The 21,066-nt window shown below is 41.9% G+C and overlaps 3 protein-coding genes across 3 annotated transcripts; 2 read left to right on the top strand and 1 right to left on the bottom strand.

Annotated features, from left to right (window-relative positions):
* Positions 1–1,891: 1,891 nt before the first annotated feature.
* LOC131467069 (tripartite motif-containing protein 16-like) lies at positions 1,892–4,608 on the top strand. The gene has a single exon (XM_058640789.1). It carries the CDS (start codon positions 1,952–1,954, stop codon positions 3,614–3,616), a length of 1,665 nt encoding a protein of 554 aa, XP_058496772.1. The 5' UTR covers positions 1,892–1,951; the 3' UTR covers positions 3,617–4,608.
* Positions 4,609–5,292: 684 nt separating this feature from the next.
* Positions 5,293–7,652, top strand: LOC131467113 (PWWP domain-containing DNA repair factor 3A-like). Its single transcript, XM_058640841.1, has 6 exons — positions 5,293–5,464; positions 6,078–6,217; positions 6,773–6,868; positions 6,950–7,135; positions 7,260–7,348; positions 7,461–7,652. Exons 2-6 carry the CDS (start codon positions 6,161–6,163, stop codon positions 7,585–7,587), a joined length of 555 nt encoding a protein of 184 aa, XP_058496824.1. The 5' UTR covers positions 5,293–5,464; positions 6,078–6,160; the 3' UTR covers positions 7,588–7,652.
* Positions 7,653–9,499: 1,847 nt separating this feature from the next.
* On the bottom strand, positions 9,500–20,337 carry vps37c (VPS37C subunit of ESCRT-I). Its single transcript, XM_058640816.1, has 5 exons — positions 19,666–20,337; positions 17,896–18,058; positions 15,564–15,735; positions 14,576–14,658; positions 9,500–13,818 (listed from the first exon to the last, which is right to left on the bottom strand). The coding sequence occupies exons 2-5, from the start codon at positions 17,986–17,988 to the stop codon at positions 13,111–13,113; spliced, it is 1,056 nt and encodes a 351-aa protein (XP_058496799.1). The 5' UTR covers positions 17,989–18,058; positions 19,666–20,337; the 3' UTR covers positions 9,500–13,110.
* Positions 20,338–21,066: the final 729 nt, after the last annotated feature.

Below are 21,066 nucleotides of genomic sequence, written 5' to 3' on the forward strand. Positions count from 1 at the left end.
CAAACCCTCGCAGTGCAAAAGATAAGAAAACTCTCAGGCATGAGAATGGTGTTTTGGCGTGTCCTAGTGGTGATATACGGTAACTGCATATAACCACATTGTGGTTATATAGCCCATGTGAAAAACTGACTTGCTGACCTTGGAATTGGAATCTTTTCTTTTTGTGTAAAAAATGAAAACTGGCTCGCCTTGACATTTTTGTTGTTATGTGTTGTGATATCTAACATGTACCATATTAACGTAACTTTTTGTCTATGTTCGGAACATCCAGTATCCGTTGGAAACGTCCCAACCCGGAGCAAACCAAGAGAAATTCATTACTAAATTTAAATGAATACGTAGTTTCTCTGATTTTTCAGCTTCTTGAATGTGAATATTTTCAGCTTTCAAATTGTTCAAATCATTCAGACTGAATCATTTGAGAACATCATCAAACAATGTATTGAAGATAATAAGCAGCAGAATAAATGCTTATGAAAATAACCATGTGTTGCAGCCCTACATGACTGTAATTACTTCTGGATTCATCTACTCTTTGCAACAAACATGCTGTATCTACCTTGTTAGGGAGCAGTAAATGTCAGGTCGCAGGAAAACATCAAATATGTGTTTAAAAATAGGTTGTAGGGACAGAATGAAGCAGTGTCTTTTGTCTTGAAGCTTTTCACTCATTGCTCCACCCTGCCATCTGGTGGTTATTATAAATTCCTGCACTGTAAGTGTCATGGAGAGCAGCGTTTCCCAAATTACAAGCAAATGACAAAGAACACATTGGTTCATCATTTACAGCCGTTTCTGTGACGGCTTCTATCATTCTCATTAAAACGGAACAAGGTCCTTTCTGTGTGGAGTTTGTATGTTCTCCTGGTACCGGGTACTTTTTTTCACTTCCTGCTCTGACGAGGTTCCAAGAGCTGAGCCGATACTGAAATGTGACATCAACAGACTGCCGGCCTCTGATTGGTCAGAGAGTGTCGTCACTGAAGAGTCATGAGTGCGACGTGCGACACAAGAATCAAAGCCAACAACGTCCAACTGTAGATCAGTTAAAAAAGACTTAAAAATCCTACTTATAATTCCAAAATCTGCTTATAATTCCAAATTCTAGTTCTGACACCTTTTATTTAAAGGGGAATAACAGTATTTTTCCAACCTGGGCTCTATGTTTATACATGTAGGTGTTTGTGTGAATAGTATAGAACATGTTTTGTGACCATGTCACCACCGTCCTTCATGATGCAGTGATCCGCGACAGATTCTGGCGAGCAGCGTGCCAGGTCTGATGCATATAGTAAGTCAGCCTTGAGATTTTGTATCCGGTCCAGATGCCCCGTGCTTTGGTATCTAGGGAGGGAACCTTGAAAGGCTCCTAATTTGTGTCTTTTTGTAAGTTATGGCTGTTTATATTGAACACCAGGTCTAGTTGTGACTAATTATGGCTAAAGATTAGAATTTTCTCTCACATGAGTGGAGTCATCACAGCACGGCGGCGTGAAACTGTCATGACGTGGTTTTCTACGCGACACAGAAACACAAACTAGTGAAGTAAAGCAGTTGTTCTGGTTGTAACTGAATCTTTAGAATCGGTGGATTTAAAAAGATTTGTTCACAGAATGGTTCAGCACTCAGGAACCTTCACAGGACAGATTCTTATGAGAAATTGTTCTGGAACTGCAGCAACACAAGAAAACAGTAGATCTTTTGCTGTGTGTTAATCAAGGCCTGGTTTCACTGCTCATTTGTCATATCAGGCGACTCCTCTTCCTGGAAACAAGTCACACTCTGATAAACCTCCCTCTTCAAACACAGCCTGCTCTGATTTGAGCTCACATTTCCTGGTTCCCTCCCCCTCAGGAGGGAGCAGCTAACCACAGGCTCCGCCCACTGCACTCAAACCAGTTCTGTTTGTGAGGAAGTGAAACTCAGACAGTCGTCGTTACCGAGAGGTGAAATGGCGCAGCAAAGAAATGAGCTGCAGCGAGAGCGATTCTGCTGTTCCATCTGTTTGGATCTTCTGAAGGATCCAGGGACTCTTCTCTGTGGACACAGCTACTGTATGAACTGTATCAAAAGCCACTGGGACAAAGAGGATGAGAGGAGGATCTACAGCTGCCCTCAGTGTAGAAAGATCTTCACACCGAGGCCTGAACTGATGAAAAGCACCATGTTAGCAGATTTAGTGGAGGAGCTGAAGAAGACTGGACTCCACGCTGCTCCTGCTGATCACTGCTATGCTGGAGCTGAAGATGTGGCCTGTGATTTCTGCACTGGGAGGAAACATAAAGCTCTCAAGTCCTGTTTGGTTTGTTTGGCCTCTTTCTGTGAGGAACATCTCCAGCCTCATCATCAATCACCTGCATTTAAGAAACACAAGCTGGTAGAGCCGTCCAAGAACCTCCAGGAGAACATCTGCCCTCGTCACGATGAGGTGATGAAGATGTTCTGCCGCACTGATCAGCAGTGTATCTGTTATCTCTGCTCTGTGGACGAACATAAAGACCACGACATGGTCTCAGCTGCAGCAGAGAGGACGCAGAAGCAGAGAGAGCTGGATCTGAGTCGAGAAGAAATCCAGCAGAGAGTCCAGGACATAGACAGAGACGTGAAGGTGCTTCAACAGGAGGTGGAGGCTCTCACTCTCTCTGCTGATAAAGCCGTGAAGGACATTGAGAAGACATTCACTGAGATGATGCTTCTCCTGCAGAAAAGAAGCTCTGACGTGAAGCAGCAGATCAGATCCCAGCAGGAAACTGAAGTGAGTCGAGTCAAAGATCTTCAGGAGAAGCTTCAGCAGGAGCTCACTGACCTGAACAAGAGAGAAGCTGAACTGAAGCAGCTCTCACTCACACACGACCACAACCAGTTTCTCCTCAACTACCGCTCACTGTCAGCACTCAGTCCATCGACACACTCGTCCACCATCGACGTCCGTCCTCTGAGACACTTTGAGAACGTGACAGTGGCTGTGGCAGAGGTCAAAGGTCAAATACAGGACGTCCTGACCGAGACGTGGACAAACATCTCACTGGCTGTGACTCGAGTAGATGTTTTACTGACAGATCCAGAACCAAAGACCAGAGCTGAATTCCTCAGATATTCACAGGAAATCACACTGGATCCAAACACAGCTCACACACAGCTGTTATTATCTGAGGGAAACAGGAAAGTGACATTAATGTGGAACAATCAGTCTTATCCTCGTCCCACAGACAGATTCACTGATGTGTATCAGGTCCTGAGTAAAGAGAGTCTGCATGGACGCTGTTACTGGGAGGTGGAGCGGAGAGGAGGAGGAGTTTCTGTAGCAGTGACTTACAAGAACATCAGCAGATCAGGAAATGAAAGTAGATTTGGATACAATGACAAATCTTGGAGTTTATATTGTTACCAGAACAGTTGTACGTTTGTTCACAACAGTATCAACACTGAAGTCTCAGATGGTTTGTCCTCCAGAGTCGGAGTTTACCTGGACCACAGAGCAGGTCTGTCCTTCTACAGCGTCTCTGACACCATGACTCTGCTCCACAGAGTCCAGACCACGTTCACTCAGCCTCTCTATGCTGGAGTCTGGCTTTATGATTATGGATCCACAGCTGAGTTCTGTAAACTCAAATAGCCTTGAGTTATGTAAGAAGTGAGTTAAAGGTGTAGACCACAACTTTCAAAGGTAAACAAATGTCTTTTGGATTCAAACCACTGTCAAACTCGCTGATTAAGTCTGTCAGGTCCACACGACTCTCTCTCTCTCTGTGTTTCTCTGCACCAAAGTCCATAGAGAAAATCAGTGATTTTAACATCACAGCACACAGGAGTCATTGATCCACTGCTGCCTCCATCACTGAGTTCAAATGTCTTATTTTGTCACTTCAGTGTTTGAAATCCTTTGTTCAGACATTTGCAAAGTATCAGATGCTTTGAAGTGTGGTGATGAAGAGAGTTTATGGGAATATTTGTGTTCTAAGACGGCTAAATGTGCTGGAATTATGGGTAAAAGTGGGTTTTTCTTCATTTGTAAATATCTACATATTATATAATTATATATATATTATATATATATATAGTGTAGACTTATATTGACATATCTCAGTTTTTGTGAAGACGTCTGGGCTAACGCGTACAAGAGCTCATTACAAAGCATGTACATACTGCAAAAAAGAAAAAAGAAAAAAAAAAGAGCAATGAGGATAATAAATAAGGCTGGATATTGTGATAGTGAAAATCCGGGCATCACAGATTAGGTTTGAAGCTTCCTAATAACCTTCAAAGGTGTTCCAGGGCCGAGAGGGAAGGTAAAACCTGAGAGACAGAAAATGTCAAATGTCCTTGTTTCCGAATCACTCTTTTTGAAATAAAGTGTATTTTCAGTCTGTTTCAGTTCATATGCAAACATATAGAAGTACTTGTAGAAGTACATAATGGTGGATTTTGAAATGATAAGTGTTTGTTAGTTGTTTTTTAGTTCATTTAAGGGGTTGCCTATTGCATGGGTATAAGTCTATATGTATGTATATATTCTTTTTGGGAGCTGATGCAACTGTTGTTGCTTTCTGCTCTCGTTTGTTTCTGCTTTATTGTACTTTTTTTCATGAGAAAAATAAATAAAAGAAAGAAAGAAAAAGCCATGAACGTGTTCTTAAGAGATTTTATGGGCGGAGTCTTGTAATGATTTTTTTCCACCAGCACAGAAAGTAGAGGTGGGTCAAAATATCAGTTTAGTATGTATATACAGTATATATATATATATATATATATATATATATATATATATACACACGTATGTATATATATATATATATATACACATATATGTATATATATATATATATATATATATATATATGTGTGTATATATATATATATATATATGTGTGTTTGTACTAGTACACAATTTGTACTAGACATATCAAAGGTGAAAGGTTATTGGAAGGTTATAGGTAGGAATCATCTAAAATAATTTATAAAAACATGGACAATGTAAATAAATGCGCTACACGTTGTAGAGTCGGTGACTGCCGTGTGTAATCTGCATTCAAATGTAGTTTAAAAACGATAAACTTCTCTCACTCGCGCCGGTCACATAACGTAGTTCCAGTTTTCGGTCGTGCACGTCTGTCTCGTAGACCTTTGCTCAGAGTGAGACACGCTCACACACAAACCCTCGCAGTGCAAAAGATAAGAAAACTCTCGGGCGTAGAATCTTACGCCCGAAGACCTCCCACGGCGAGAAGGGTCTAGCTGCAGACCCGCAGACCACTCAACGAAACGCCCCTTTACTCAACGAAACGCCCCTTTACTCAACGAAACGCCCCTTTACTCAACGAAACGCCCCTTCACACTACACGACACTCTGATTGGCTCTCAAGAGACTGCGTCTGAAACGTGATGAAGTTTACGTTGACCTAGTATGAAGAGAGAACCCGAAAAAGTAACACGGGAAAAACACGGGAAAATTACGGAGGAAAAGGTAAGAATGGATAAAAAACACATTTTGATATTGAACACTGGATGAATATTCATTATTTGTATCCATTAAATCAATGAAGTGCAGTTTATTAACCAGTAATGTCTGCATGCTGTAACGATAGCGATTGTAACAGCAAGCAAGACGCAGCGATTTTCTCCCTTTTTTTTATTTTTTTCCTTTTTTTCTTTTATTTATATGTACAGGTTATAGCATTGACAATATAACATTGTCTCATTTTCAACCAAGAAACGTATAAGATAAACTATATGATCTCTATATATTAGTATTTATCTGTTTTTTAATCTTTAAATGACTCTGACAAGTTGCACACAGCTTTGCTCATTTGAAAACGTGTGACCTCAGTTCTACAATTGTTAAGATAAAAGATTTAATGATGAATAATATTTTTCATGTTTAGAAATGAGAAGTTCTGTTGAATCACAGTCAACAGTGTCATTTGATTTGATTTATTTCAGTTGGCCTGCATATATTTTAGGACAGGGAAAGTCTTACAGGCAAATGCAGTCCAGTTCATTACTTCTTGATTCTGGATTAAAAATGTTTCCATGTTAAAAATACAAAATACAATTTTAATTTACATTTTCTCTTATAGAGCAACACTACGTTCAGTGAAGGAGCAGACCCTGAGCTGAGTAGATGCGACTCGGACACTGATCTGCACAAAAAAGGGGAGCTATGCAAAGCTTGTGGCTCATCTGCAGGGACACCAAAGGTCAATGGTGGAGTACGGTGGTAAGTCCTAAATTATCAAATATTTTTTCATTTCAACGCTGAAAGGCTTTAATTTCCCCATGAGCCTTATGTATTATGAAATGTGATGTTATTTCTGTTTGTCCTGACCATGGATAACTGTGACCATCAAACTATTCAACTCATCCATTTGAGTATCAGAAACTCAAAATAAGTAAAGTAAAGTAAACTAATGCTGGAGCCATTTCATCTATGTGTACTGTACTTCATGTGTGTAGAATCTTAAGTCAATGTGTATTTTATTTTCACTCTTGTTGAGAATTTAGATATTGAGAAAAAGTTTCAAGATTCCTGCATTTTTATAGATGCCCCTGATAATAATGATTGTTCTCAGAAGTAATGTAACAATTTGCCTCTCAGACAGGCTTATCTGTATATCCATTTAGGGCAGTGATGTTACTGTGGCCAAACAAGTTGCCAGCCAGGATGACACCTCTTATCAGAGGAAGTGCAAATAATCAGGGAAAGAAAATGTCTTATTCAAAGTTCTTAATCACATGTATTCAGTGTTGCATATTATGTGTAATTTAATTTTAGGAAAGGGCCCAACAAGCCCAACAGAAGCGACGCGAGGCATGTTGTCGGTTAACCAGTGTAATCACAGAGGATCAGGGCATGCTGCAACACCTTAAAGTGAGTGACAATGGCATTTAGTGTGGTGTTTGTGTATTTGTATATGAATACCCAAACTAAAATCCTATACAATTTTTATAGAACATCATCACAGGCAACACGGTGTCTCCTTGGGCCAAGAAACAGGACAGGGTCATCCTTCTTTTTGAAGATGATGAACAAGTGGACAAAGTCATGCACTTCTTGTCTGAAGTACTCAAACGTACTGAGACAGACAAGAAGTCTGCAGATCCAGTGGCATTCGTAATGGATGTACTTTTGCCAGAGGTGAGATCTCAGACACTGACACTGATGTGTAGACTACATGTTTTATATGACTGCATATGTCTGTCTCCTTTTAACACATGGTCACTGTCTAACACAATCTTAAATCTTAATCTTCATGCCACAGGCAACAGTATACGCCCTCGGAGCTGTTCACTCCATCTCCCTGGACAAAGCCAAGGAGATGTACATGCGTGGCACAGAGTTTGACTCAAGGTAAGCCGGATAGTTTAGGAAACTGTTAATCCAATTTTCAGTTTATATCTTATTATGTATTTGAGTGTCTTTAACGACTTCATTATTTTGCTATATCGTTTTGTCTTGTCAGCGAGATAACCCAGCTTGGGGAACAGCTTCAGAGCCACATTTCCTCAAAAGCGAGGCAGAACCTGGATATCTTCCTGAGCAATTACAAGAAAGCCTTGGAGTGTGAGGAATTCCTCAGACGCCTGTAATCCCTGGGTAGTGAATGTGTCTGCTGGATAGTCTGTTGTGTATAAAATAAAGAAAATATATCATTCATCACTTGTATTCATTACATGGATTTGAAAATTAAACAACTTTCTGTGCAGAATCAAGGGTTTCAGTGCATTTGTTTTACATTCATCAAAAGACCTACTGATGTCCAACTGGCTGGGTTTGATTCAGATACCAATGTTTCACATATCTTCCTGGAAATAGGTCACATCTCCTTAATGACATACTCAGCAGATCTCGTCTACTTAACATCTGTCTACCATCACCTGGACCACACCAGCACAGAATTTTAGGAGGGTTTCTTTCAGGTTAAAAACCTGATCAAGTAGACTTTTATTAGTTCTAATCGTTGTTCTGTCCAGTTGAACAACATGTCAAACTACAGACTAATAAGACATTCAATAAATGTAGGCCTATATTAAACACACCTTTTTGTAACATACAGGTTGCCATGATGTTGGAAGTTTGCAAAAACAAATGAAATTATTCAAAGTGTGTGTTCAAAGTGGAATTTGTGATATTATATTGTATAAACGTGATATTATATTGTATAAACGTGATAATTATATTGTATAAACGTGATATTATATTGTATAAACGTGATAATTATATTGTATAAACGTGATAATTATATCACATAAACGTGATATTATATTGTATAAACGTGATAATTATATCACATCAACGTGATACTATATTGTATAAACGTGATAATTATATCACAAAAACGTGATACTATATTGTGTAAACGTGATGTTCAAAGAACTTTTCCAATCAGCATTTATATATTTTAGCAGTTTGGCTATAACATTTCATACTTTACAAAGTGACATTAATTATTCACAAATTTCACAGAAAGTACATTTCTGTGTTCATAAAAGTCAACACGAGTATTTATTCTTCTCTATTCCTGTCGCACACCGGGATAAAAGTCTCTTGTCAACAAGTGTCTGTGAAATACGCGTGTGTAAATAAAGTTTCAATAAAAGAAGACGTTATCACGTTAGTAAACGTCATCACGTTAGTAAACGTCATCACGTTTCAGACGCAGTCTCTTGAGAGCCAATCAGAGTGTCGTGTAGTTTGAAGGGGCGTTTCGTTGAGTAAAGGGGCGTTTCGTTGAGTGAAGGGGCGTTTCGTTGAGTAAAGGGGCGTTTCGTTGAGTGGTCTGCGGGTCTGCAGCTGGACCTACTTGCCCACGGCCGAGAGGACGGTGGCCCGATGCCGGCGGAAACGGAAATGCCTCCGCTCGCTTCTATGTAAGTTGTGCTAACTTTACCAGCGCGTATTTTATCTTTTAAAATAATGGTATCAGGCATGAGAATGGTGTTTTGGCGTGTCCTAGTGGTGATATACGGTAACTGCATATAACCACATTGTGGTTATATAGCCCATGTGAAAAACTGAGTTGCTGATCGCAGTTCCTCGTGAATGTCCTCAGTATTTATTCATTTACTTTTCCTTCTAATTAATAAGAGCGAGTACCTTATTTATGTTGTTACAGATCATTTTCATGGACTGTGGTCTTTGTGATTGTGTTGATTTCCTTTCATTCTGCCTCTGTCGTTTTATTGATGTGCTTTTCATGGCAGTGTGTGACTTGGGACATGGAATCTTCCAATTTCTTTTTGTGTAAAAAATGAAAACTGTCTCGCCTTGACATTTTTGTTGTTATGTGTTGTGATATCTAACATGTACCATATTAGAAAATAATATAGTAATGATAATAATAATAATAATGATGTTACCTTTCAGTTTCCTCCCACAGTCTTTTTGGGGATTTGGGGATTAGGCGATGTACAGTGCCTTGAGATGATCTATGCTGTGGTTGAATAAATTGAATACAGATTATCTTACAACGACCAGGATGAATGAGAATCCACACAAATGTTTTCATTTAGATCAACTTAAGTTTAATTACACCCCTCCCCCCCCAAAAAAGGACAGAGAAAACCAAAAAAGTCTCTTGAACAATCTACAGTCATCAATTTCCTCAGAATCAGGAGAGTCAGTCCCTCTGAACATTATTATTATTATTGTTATTATTGACAATAATACTAGATTATACAGCACGTCATCATCTTGTGCTTCCTCTAAAACACTGTTATACTATTATTTCTGTCGTTGTCTCACCGGGACCTTTGGGTCCTGATATTTGTCACCTAGGTGGATTCCAGGATGTTCGCGTGGAGCGGAGAAAAACCCTAAGTCGAGGCCGGAACTGAAATCGAACCGGGGATCTTCACAGGTGCAAGGGCGGCGGCGCGACACGAGCACCGTGAGTAGAACACCCAACCGGCACAAATTCAGGCCCATTTTTGTGAGTGATTTTGGTCGTGAAAGACACAACATGATTACCAACGTTGGGAACGACGAATGGACGTGCAGCGCAGTAACATAATAAAAGAACAGAGATTTGGCGTTTTATTATGTTTAGATAACAGAGTGTTCTGACGCGGTGGAACATACAGACATTAACGTGGAGAAGACGTAAAGGGATGTGACACAGAGGAACCGGTCCACTAGGTAGCCATGATTGACAACTCTTTTCCCTATCACCTATGAACTTGCCCAGTGTAGGGTTCCCACACCTTGGTTCACATCAAATTCAAGGACTTTACAGGACCAATTTCCTCAAATCCCAGGACCGAATATGCTACTGACACAGTTTAAGATGGAAGGGGCAACCTGTAAGAGCGTCTTCGCCCATGATGGTGGCCATTTGTATTGATTTGCATCTGGACAAGTGATTGTCCTTGGGATCTTGGTCAAAGTAAGTGTTTTGTAAGTTTTCTTTGGTGAGACAGAGATCTTAGACTTTTTATTTCCCAGGCATCAAGTCGTCATGTCATCTGTGGCTCCACGGTGCTCCACAGTGCCACCGAGATGCTAAAACACAGACAGAAACGTTTAAAGTGGTAGTTCGTGTTATTCTGAAGCGTGATTTCTATTTTTCTATACGGGGGACCCACTTTTTAAAGACGGTAAACAATCGTGACGGGTGCAAATTTGTCAATTACATACATATTATATATGCATGTTATTTAAAAATGGTAGGATTTTTTTTTGTTAAGGGACCCCAAAAGATTCCCCATGACCCATCTGTGGGTCTCCAACCCAGTGTTTTTGAAATCCTTTGTTCAGATTTACCTCAGTGACACAAAGTGACCACACGAGGCAGCAGGCTAAAAACGGCTTATTTTCTCTATAGACTTTGGCGTGGGGCGAGTCCCCACTGGAAGCCACGCTTTCACTTCTCAAGCTGGTTCTGGATCAGTACGTCAATATGACCACACTTTAAAGAAATACATTTGGAACCATCACTTTAACTGCTTTACAGTTTGTGATAAAATAAAAAAACATAAAAAAAAAAAGTGCTCTGAAATCACTGAAAGGTTAGTGATTAGTGATAATAGATAGATATTTCTGGGTGGTGGTGGGGGTAATCAACTCTTCTTAATGTTCATTCAGTAATCATTCATCAGGTACAGTACACCGATCACGATGTTATTTGAATTGACTCTATTGACACAGGACTGATCGCCAACCGCTATATTTTCTCTCCATTTAAACTATACACACATACACACACACACACACACACACGCACGCCACATGTTTTCTCACTGATAGTGTGAACTTGTAGAAATAAAACATTATTTTTTTCTCTTCTGGTTATCATTGTCAAGCATCAGTTCATGTTGGGCGAGCAGGAGTGAGGGAGGAGGAGGAGCGTGATGGAGAGGAGGCGAGGACACAAGGAGGTGAAGCACAGACGGGTGGTGTGTTGGTTTGAAGCGACAGAGAGTCCAGCGGCTTTTCAAACGTTCTCCATCCACTTTTGAAGTTGCTTGACGGGGTGAAGTTAATGATAATGAGTAAACGTAAACGTTTGGATTCGTCCATTACTTGTTTGGTCCACAAAATGTTGAAGAATATTGATCCAGTTTTTCCCAGAAGCCTGGAAACGATGTCCACAAACCAAAAGGATTCAGTTTCAGACGCAAAGGAAACCTTCACATAACGAGAAGCTAACTTCTCAGACCGCTTATCAAAATAGTGGACGAGGAATTTAGCGATAGATAAATCTGCTCTTTCTTTATTATTATTATTATTATTATTATTATTGTTGATAACAGAAATTAGTTTACGAGTTTTACGCTGGTGACACTGGGGCGCAAACTTTCCCCCGAACGAGCTGCTTCTCGTGGATAACAGTACGAAAGCGGACTGGACTCTTGATGTCGTGTTTCAAAGACCGATGCGTGTCATGCATTTATCTGGGGATGGTGACGTCTTTATGTCTGTCATATAGCAACACACGCGCGCGCACACTGTGGTGGAGGAGGAAGAGGAGGAGGATGGAGGGAGTGATGGAGAGAATGAAGAGCCAGATACAACAACACAACGTAACAACCTGAGACTGGTGTGGTGGAGCTGGTCGTCGGGTTAAAGAAGAAGGAAACAGGAAAGAGAGAGAAGCCCGGGACACACCGTCACAAACGTTTACTTTTAAAATACACGTTTCACCCTCTTACAAGCGTCATGATACTCGGGCCGCTTGGATTTGTTGGATGTAGAATTGTCAAATTCCCCTCCAAGACAACTTTCATTTTCCATATCTGGCAGTTATTCAATCGTTTCGGAAGTACGGTACTGAGAAGCTGACGTCACAAACGCGCGCCATGCCGCTGAATCTCGTCTGCGATTGGACGGTCGTTCCACGGTAAAGTCCTGAGAGGCTACTGTAACGACACATCTATGCTTTCCAGGATCCATCCATTTGTCCGTCTCCTACCGCTTTATCCTCCACATGAGGCTCGCGCAGGGTGCTGTGCCAGTCTCCGCTGACGTAGGGCGAAAGGCCGAAGCGGTCTAGGAGTTACGGTGATGAGAAGTACGCGTACCAAGTTCTGCAGGCGGAGGGTGGCAACAGAAGGTACCATTGCAGGTGTACTAAATCTAATTTCGGGCAGGACTAATACACCCAGATAACGTGATCGGGAGTAGAAAAGTGCGAAATCCAAGCCAATGCATTTTTGCACATTTTTGTCGGCTTCAAGAATGAAGTATTTTGAAGGCAAGACATGGATTGGCAATCGCAAACATCAAGCCACCAGCTAAATTTGTTTTTGGTCAACCAGGAAAATGCCTCAGGCTGAAAAGGGGGCATCATCGCCACCTAGTGACCAACTGAATTAGACACTAATGCAACTGTCGTGGCGGTGTGTACTGGGCTACAGACGGAAAGAGAGGGAGACAGAGAGAGAGAGAGAGGGAAAGCAACAGACGGATATTCAGAGAAAGAGAGAATTAGTGCAACAAAGATAAGTAAAGCGACACTTTCTGGAGTCAGCATCAGGAGACGGGAAGGGTGGGGGTCAATAAGGTAAGATGAGACGAGGACAAGGAATGAGGTTAAAAGAGAGAGAGAGAAAGTTCAGGGAAAGAAGGATGAGACGGCAAAGGAGGGAAGAATTGCCACAGGAACAGTAGTGCTTTCAGGAGTACGGCTGCGGAACTCCATATCCTGGTCTGTAGATGGGTCTCCCCGTTGGTGACTGAGAACTGGAGTAGGCGGGGCCTGTCGGGTAGCTGTATCCGCCGTAGCTGTATGAGGCCGGGTAGGGGGCGGGGCCACTCTGGGGGTTGCTGGGGGTGTACTGGCCAAACGCTGAGCCTGGGTGTGGGGCAGGGAAGGAGGGCTGGGTGGGGTAAGGGCAGGTAGACGCAACTGGAGGCCCGAAAGCGGGCCTGGGGCCGGAGTAGCTACCTTGTGGGGTAAAAGGTGAGCCTGAACTTGGGTATGGGGGAATGGCAGGGACGGAGGCGGCTGCTGCTGCTGCAGGGGGAGGGTTGGGTGAGGAGACGGGGTAGGGGCTGTAGGGGAGGCCTGCGGATGAGGAGGCCGGCTGAGAGGCGTTTTGGTAAGTGGAGGACTGAGGTTTTGAGTTCGGCTGCTGTGGATTTGTCGTGGTGGCCGTCGTCGTGGGCTGACTCCAGGGTGAGGGCGTGGCAGCAGGGTCCTGATTTATGATGCCTGCTGACGACGTCATGGCTGCGGGGTTGGACTCGCTCCTCTGTCGCAGGATTTCCTGGAGTTTCTCTATCCGCACTCGTCTTCTGTGAGCGAGGGAGCGCAGGGAGAGGAAGCGCTCTAGGAAGGAGTCCAGTGACAGGGAGCCCTCCAGAAACTCGTCAGCGAGAGCCTGTGAACACAGAAGCACTGGCCGTTACTAACCGGTCGAGCTGGGGCAAAATGCTTTTTGACACGATTATATCGTGATACTTGGGCGCTTGGATGAAGCTAACCGCCAACACCTGAGTCTTGAGATGAATTCATTACTTTTGCTGCTCTTTCACTACATGGTTCCGGCATGGCGCGACTCTGCACGTTTTTCACTAGTTTGTGTGTTTGTGAGTTGTGCCGTGCTTACATAGTGGAAAAGCGCCATTTGTAGACCCAGGAAAAACTTCCAAATGCTCCTTTTCGGGTGCTTTGGTGGCATGAATGTTGCTCGGGAGGAGTTTTGCTCAAAAGTGTCCTCAATCATCACTTCTGAACCACATACACTATGTGGCATACACTATGTGGACACCTAACAGCTTCCACACTTCTTAGAAGACTTTTCCTCAACATTTTGAAGTGTTTCTATGTGAATTTGTGTCCATTTATTCTGTAGAACCATGTCTTTATAGTCCTTGCTTTGTGCACTGGGACAACGTCATAGAAATGGACTTTGCTCACAGCACCCTCTGATGGACAAACTGCTAATTACTTTAAAGTGTCTGGCACATGTGTGGATTTCTTCGCTCGTCAAACAGGTTTGATTTTAAGTTTTCACCCACAACTGCTACAGTAAGGTTGCACTCTGTGGTCATATTAAATAAATCTTTGAGGTTAAAAGTTAATGATTTTCTCTAAGATAATGCACCAGGTTTCAGTCTGAAAGGTTATTCACTGACCTCTGAATCTGCCTCTGTTTTGCCGCCCTCTGTCTGTAATCTGGAGAACAGCGCCTCTGGAGACACCTGACCCACCATGCCATCTGAGGAGGAGGAGGAGAGGGGGAGGAATAAAAGGAGAGCAAGGTAACAGGAAAAACAGGTTGTTTTGTTCATGTGGCGGTGACATTGTCATTTTTTTCTCGTATTCTGCTCTGGAGGAGGAGTACAAACATGTGGATCTGTGTCAGGTGACGTTACTGTATTTACAAACAAAAAGAAAAATCCTCTGTTATTCTCTATCTCTCTCTATGGTTTTTTAAGTTTCTTTGCAGTGTAGGAAGTTCTGGCTGGTGACGGGGAACTAATTATTCCAATGAAAAGCTGCGATATGAGGTGGTTTTTAATGGCACGCCCTCTGAAATGACCATACCAACTCAGTTTTGAGGCTACAATCCCATTAGAATCTCAAATCACTTACTTTTCATGATGCTAAATAGATTTTATTGTTCAAAAATGCTAAAGTAAACAAAAAAACAATTGGTTATACAATATGTGCGACAAAGAAAATTAATGCATTATTCAAAAACAGATGAAAGACCATTTTGGTGGTCTCTTACGCTGAAATTAGCAAAGTATGAACCCAGGTGAACCTGAAAAAGTTGATGAGCCTTACAATGTAAAGGGAAATTAAAAAAACTTAATTGTGTTAGTCTGATGAAAAGTTGACATGCAAACACATTTGTCTAACTGGAATTGTGCCAACTCAAATTTCTCAAAGTCAGACTCACACTCTAATGTGTTCGTTCATCTGAGACCGGCTTAGGTAAGACTCTGGTCCCACTGAAGGAATAAAGGAAAAATTGTCCATGGGCCAATTTGAATTTGGACCTGTTGCTGACCACTGCTCTGAGTAATAATTGGGGGGGGGAAAAACCTACAAAATAATCTGATTAAACACCAAACACTGCAGTAAAACACAAAGAACCCAAATTACGGCATGTCCTACCTCTGAGGGAGCAGTGTTGTCTGTAGGTTTCTTGGACAGCCTCTAACTGCGAGTATCTCTCCACCAGCGCCTCCTTCTGTTCCTCCACGCGAGGCTTCATGTCCAGGTTTTGCTCGGCGAGGCTGCGATTTGATGCCAGCGCCATTTCTCTTTCCAGCTGGATGTTCTGGATCTGAAGAGAAGGACGGACCATCAGATCACGACAACTTCAAATTCAGGTAGACTGATTAACCGTGACGATATTTGATAATCGGCATTGGCAATTATTACAAAATGACGCATGTTTGTTCTCAGACACTTAAGATAGATGTACAGAAGCCCTAATTAAAAACATCCATTATTGGTCAAGTTCTATAATCATATCTACTGGTTAAATTCCCTCTGAAATGTCTACATTACAGATATAATAACCCAGCCAGGGGAAAGAAAGGGAAATAATGTCTTGTTTGCTTACGCTTTGTGCCGTTTCCGTGTTCATATTTAGCGACAAACAGAGACATAGACGAGCTGTGGGTGTGCAGTGCAACAATCAACTGATCTGTTTTGTTTCAACACTTTTTTTTCACCCCTGTGTGCGAAATCTCTAAAGACAGGACGTGTCCTTGTGATATCTAGCGTCTCTTCATGACTTTAGTTACTTTTCATTGACAGTAGTCTGTCAAACAATCTCCAAACACAAGACGAATGAATGACAGCGTAAGAGAGAGCTGGGAATGTGACGTCATCGTTTTTCCTAAAGTAGCATCCCAAGTAGGCCGGCGTTTTGAGATCATCACACTCTGGGAGGCGTTTTCAAAAAATACCAATTTAAGAGACTTTCTATTCTGGGCTACAGCAAATTAAATCAGTCCTATAACACACTTAGGAAACTTAAGACTAGTTAACATAAGTATGGGAGTCGGAGATGATTCTCAGGGACACAGCTGACCGAGTGTTGCATAAAGCAGTTACACAGTGTTAGAGCACTGGGGCAAAGTCTAACTGTGTCAGACGGCAACCTGATACACAACAAGTTAAAACTGTCCAGCCCTTCACCGTCAGTCCACCGGCCGTCCTGCATGTGTCTCCTGTGACAATCTGAGATCTTATGTCCCTGTGCCTGCTCTAAAAGAAAATACACTGCGTCACAGGGCTGAGCGCTTTTGAATCAATATCTTATTGCGATCATTTTGACGGAAATTGCGATTTTGCAATACAACTGATATGAGAGGGAGCGGTCATTTTTATATAATTGTATAACAACATATTTAAAATGATAACTGTGTGATATTTGTGTAGATCCTTGGCAAACAAAGATGTTTTTTTCAGTCTGTCAGGACAATATTTAACCTGAAATGGTAATTTGAGAAACATTTTGGCTTTAAGATAAAATTCCAATTAATTGTTCAGCCCTACAGTGTCAGTAAATAAGATATTGTCTTTGGCAAAACACTGTGCAGGTATTAAGACTGCCAGTCTGTGGCCAATTCACTTTTTATACGAAGTAACACCCAAGTAAAGTGAGCTATGGACTTTTCACAGGAGGCAGATGTATTCCCAATAAGATAAGTTACTCTCTCATCATCCTCCTCTTCCTCACATATACTTCACACACGGGTATAGTGAAATTAGATTACGATGGAGTGAGAGACAACGTGACTTCCATTGTTATTATTTAAATTATTGAGCCGAAAGACGAAGCTCTCAATTTTCCTGGTCAATCTACGTTCCTACCCTCACCCATGGTCACCAGCAGCTGCTGGTGACTGAAAGAATGAGATCACGGACTGGGCTCTCCCTTAGAGACAGGGTGAGAAGCTCTGTCATCTGGAAAGGGGCTCAGAGTAGAGCTGCTACTCCTCCGCAGAGAGAGGAGGCAGATGACGTGGCTCAGGCATCCGGTTAGGACGCCTCCCTGGTGAGGTGTTTCGGGCACGTGCCACTGGTAGGAGGATGCCTCGAAGACCCTCAGGTCTCATTGGAGAGACTAGGTCTCTCAGCTGGCCTGGGATACCTCGAGATTCCCCCAGAAGAGTTTGACGAAGTGGCCGGGGAATACTCAAGCTGCTACCCCCCGACCCGACCTCGGGTAAGCGATAGATGGATGGATTATTTTTCTGGTTATTTGTTTCATTATGCAGTTGTGTACCTGCCAAACCCAGATGTCCAGAATAAACAGTGTAAAGGAATTACAATTGTACGACATTACACTAACTGGATTATGAGTTGTGTAGGGCAGCACTGGTCGTACAGGCTGTGAATCGCACCCTTGACTTCACATAGAAAGCCATTCTTTCCTGTAAGGGCTCACTGAAAAATATGGGCTTAATGGGAAGTGATGCCTCATTCTTACCTCATCAGACTCCAGAGCCATAGACTCCACCCTCTCCGGGTTGTCCAGAAGCTCCTGCAGCTCTGACTGGCTGAGGTCCTGGAGCTTCTCCATTGGATTTGCCAGAGTGGCTGTCCGTCACAAAGGAACCAGGAAACAAATGTAAAAAAAAAAGAAGCAATATCTGGAAACAGAAAGTGAGAGGACTGATTGAATTTCCTGCCAACAGCCTCAGGTAGAATAGCATGACAGTTTCTCTCACAACACATTTCCAGGAACCATGGCTTAATTAGGGCTGTAACGATTAACCGGTTATTAGATGAATTGCTAACTATTTTGATAATCAAGTTTACTTTTGTTTAAAGATTTTGTCAAATGTGACTGTTTTCTGAGTTCCGGATAATTTTGTAATTATCATAACTAAGCGGTGGATTCTGATACATATTTTGTCCGAATGTAGGTTACGACCAGAGGACCCACATTCTTGTTTATAGAATGGATATCCAAATTTTGGACAAAAAGCAAGGGCTGCAACAATAACTGATTACAGAATGAATTACCGTCAAACACTTAAATAAGCAGTTTGAGTGTTGATGATTTTCAGCTTTAATATGAATATCTTCAGGTTTCTTAGCTCCATAATAACAAAGAATATTGTTTAAGTGGAATAGTTGTGTTTTGTGGACAAATGTTATGGATCAATAAAGAAAATAATAAACAGATTGATCATAGAGATGTAAACTCCAATACAGTTCAAAGTTCCTTTACATGTATATTCATATATTGCATGATTTACAATGCAAAACATGTAGTACATACAACACCAGCATTTTAGCTGAGTCATGCTGTGAGCTGGTTATTCCATCTTTTTATGAGTGCAGAATGTTTGCGTCAGCACAAACGTGTTTTTAAAAGGTTCTGTGATTAAAAGTTGTATTGGACGGATATACATCTTGAGGCTGTGACATCGGTATCAGTACACACACGAAATAGTGATATCAAGCCAATTAAAAATTATCTTTAGAAAGTACTAAGCTGTTATTATCACATTTGATCATCCAAGCCACAACTAAGAATATAAAACACCATTCCCCATTCTATAACAACTTAAGACATGTCCACAGTCCACATTTACAATTTGTGCTTGCGGAGGTAATGAAGTGAAATTTAGGATTTTTGGATTGTATCCAATTACGGATTAATCAAATACTGAATTAATTGTAAACTATTTTGATTAAACAGTTTGAGGTTAGTTTTCCGATTCTTGAATGTTAATATATTCTGGTTTCTTTTGCTCCATAATAATAAAGAAATCATTAAAAACCGGATCATTTTGATTGGGGAGAAAAACAAGACATTTCCAGGTGTGGAAAAACACCGATCTACACATTTTTTTCAATATTTACTGACATTTTATGGACCAATCGACTATGAAAACAATTAGACGCGTATCGCACCGACGTCAACATATTGAGTATTTGTATCGGTTTATTACTAGAAAGGAGTGTATAATACCGTATTTAGAGTGTATGGAAGGACTTGTGAGGCCATTATTAACATATAAATAGAAAACAAACGACATCACCCCAACGCTTATTATACTACACATAATATCTGTGATGAAAGTGGGTCATTTTAATGTTTTGACAGTAGGCTAATAGCTAGCTAGCATATCAAAGTAGTCCGTGTTGAGGAGCAGTTTTGGGGTGAGTGACTGACTCGAGGCCACGGGGCAGGAACAAGCGGTTTGTTCCCGAAGAAAATAGGGCTGAAAATGACACTGACACTTACTTAAAACACGACGCTAGCAAACCAGATCCCGCCTGACACCGCGCCGTAGTGACATCCACCACAGCCTCGGTGTTCCGCTGACAGCTGACGTGACACGGCCTCGGGATCTCCGACCTGCCCTCGCTCGCTCCGCCGGCTCGACGAGCTAGCTAGCTTCCTCAAACACGTCCGCGTTCAGCCGACGGTTCAGCGTCGAGCGAACTGACGACGAAGACAATAACAACAACGGCAGGTATGATCGCAATGTCAGCCACCGTCAACTTCCAGGGAAGCCCCGGCGACGGCGGCGGCGGCGGTGGTGGTTTGACGATCAGAAACTGGAGCCCACGGTGACGCCACACGGGCCCAACGACCGCACCGACAGCCTCCTCCGTGTTCCGGTAGGTGTTAGCTAATCCGACGCCCGACCGCAGTCGACACAGCGGGTCGTAAATAACGACAAAATACGAGCTGGAAAGAAGAAAGTTTCACTTCTCGCTGTCAGAAACCGCCGCCATTTTGAGAACTCGCCACGTCCCCGTGGTTCGCAGGGGTGTTCACACGGAACCAAAACATTCCAAAAAACGGTCCCCAGTAGCGCTACTCAAACGTGCAATTGTACGTGTGAAATGTCTACATTTTAGCGACAAATGTGGTGATTCTTTTTTTCCCCCACAGTGGCCGTTTTCGCTCAGCTTGTCCCCCACGCGGCCGGGGTAATGGTACCGCCCTGTGTTCAGCTGATATAAGGGAAGCCCCTTCGAAATGTGACGGTAATGTTCCAGCTGCTGCTGCCAGTGTCACCGCCAACTGCTACTGGTGTTGTTGTTGTTGTTGTTGTTGTTGTTATTGTTATTACCGTCAGAGGACAAAACATGCCACGGTGGCACCGCTAGAGATGTTGGGCTCCATGAAAGAATATGAGTGCCTAAGTGTTCTTTTTTTTGAAAAGCTGCAAGGTTAGGGGTACTTTCAACAGTACCTCCTCAACATGGGTGGTGTCGTCATAGCACTGCTGTGACATAGTTTTATACGCAACACAAACTTGTGACAATCAAGTAGTTGTTTTCAGTGTAACTGAGTCATTAGAATCAGTTAATTTAAAAAAACAAAAAAAAGACTTGTTCCTGCAACGCTGGCTTTCAGCAGTGCTGTTGCTAAATACACCAGACTCCTCTGTTAAATATTGACATTTTAGATATTTCCTTTGCTAACTGTTGGAGATTAATGCATGTTTTCAATGATTTTTAAGTGATCTACAGTTTGGCATTGTTTGCTTTGTTTCTTGTGTCGGACGTCTATGGAATTAGATTTGTGTCAATATTTGTCAAAATACAGAAATTGCAAATAAAAAAACGATTTAATCATTCAAAAATACAATTTTTTGTATTTGTTTGAACCATTTTTGTTTGCAATAATCGG

Source organism: Solea solea, chromosome 10 (assembly GCF_958295425.1).
Source record: "Solea solea chromosome 10, fSolSol10.1, whole genome shotgun sequence".
In the NCBI taxonomy this organism is placed as follows: Eukaryota; Metazoa; Chordata; class Actinopteri; order Pleuronectiformes; family Soleidae; genus Solea; species Solea solea.

Coding starts and splice junctions, on each gene's coding strand:
- LOC131467113 (XM_058640841.1), top strand. CDS start 6,161: ATGCAAAGCTTGTGGCTCATCTGCAGGGACACCAAAGGTCAATGGTGG. Junction 6,218..6,772: donor GTCAATGGTGGAGTACGGTG/GTAAGTCCTAAA, acceptor ATTTAATTTTAG/GAAAGGGCCCAACAAGCCCA. Junction 6,869..6,949: donor GCATGCTGCAACACCTTAAA/GTGAGTGACAAT, acceptor CAATTTTTATAG/AACATCATCACAGGCAACAC.
- vps37c (XM_058640816.1), bottom strand. CDS start 17,988: ATGGAGAAGCTCCAGGACCTCAGCCAGTCAGAGCTGCAGGAGCTTCTG. Junction 15,736..17,895: donor TGGCTCTGGAGTCTGATGAG/GTAAGAATGAGG, acceptor CCTTCTCTTCAG/ATCCAGAACATCCAGCTGGA. Junction 14,659..15,563: donor ACAACACTGCTCCCTCAGAG/GTAGGACATGCC, acceptor CCTCCTCCTCAG/ATGGCATGGTGGGTCAGGTG.
- LOC131467069 (XM_058640789.1), top strand. CDS start 1,952: ATGGCGCAGCAAAGAAATGAGCTGCAGCGAGAGCGATTCTGCTGTTCC.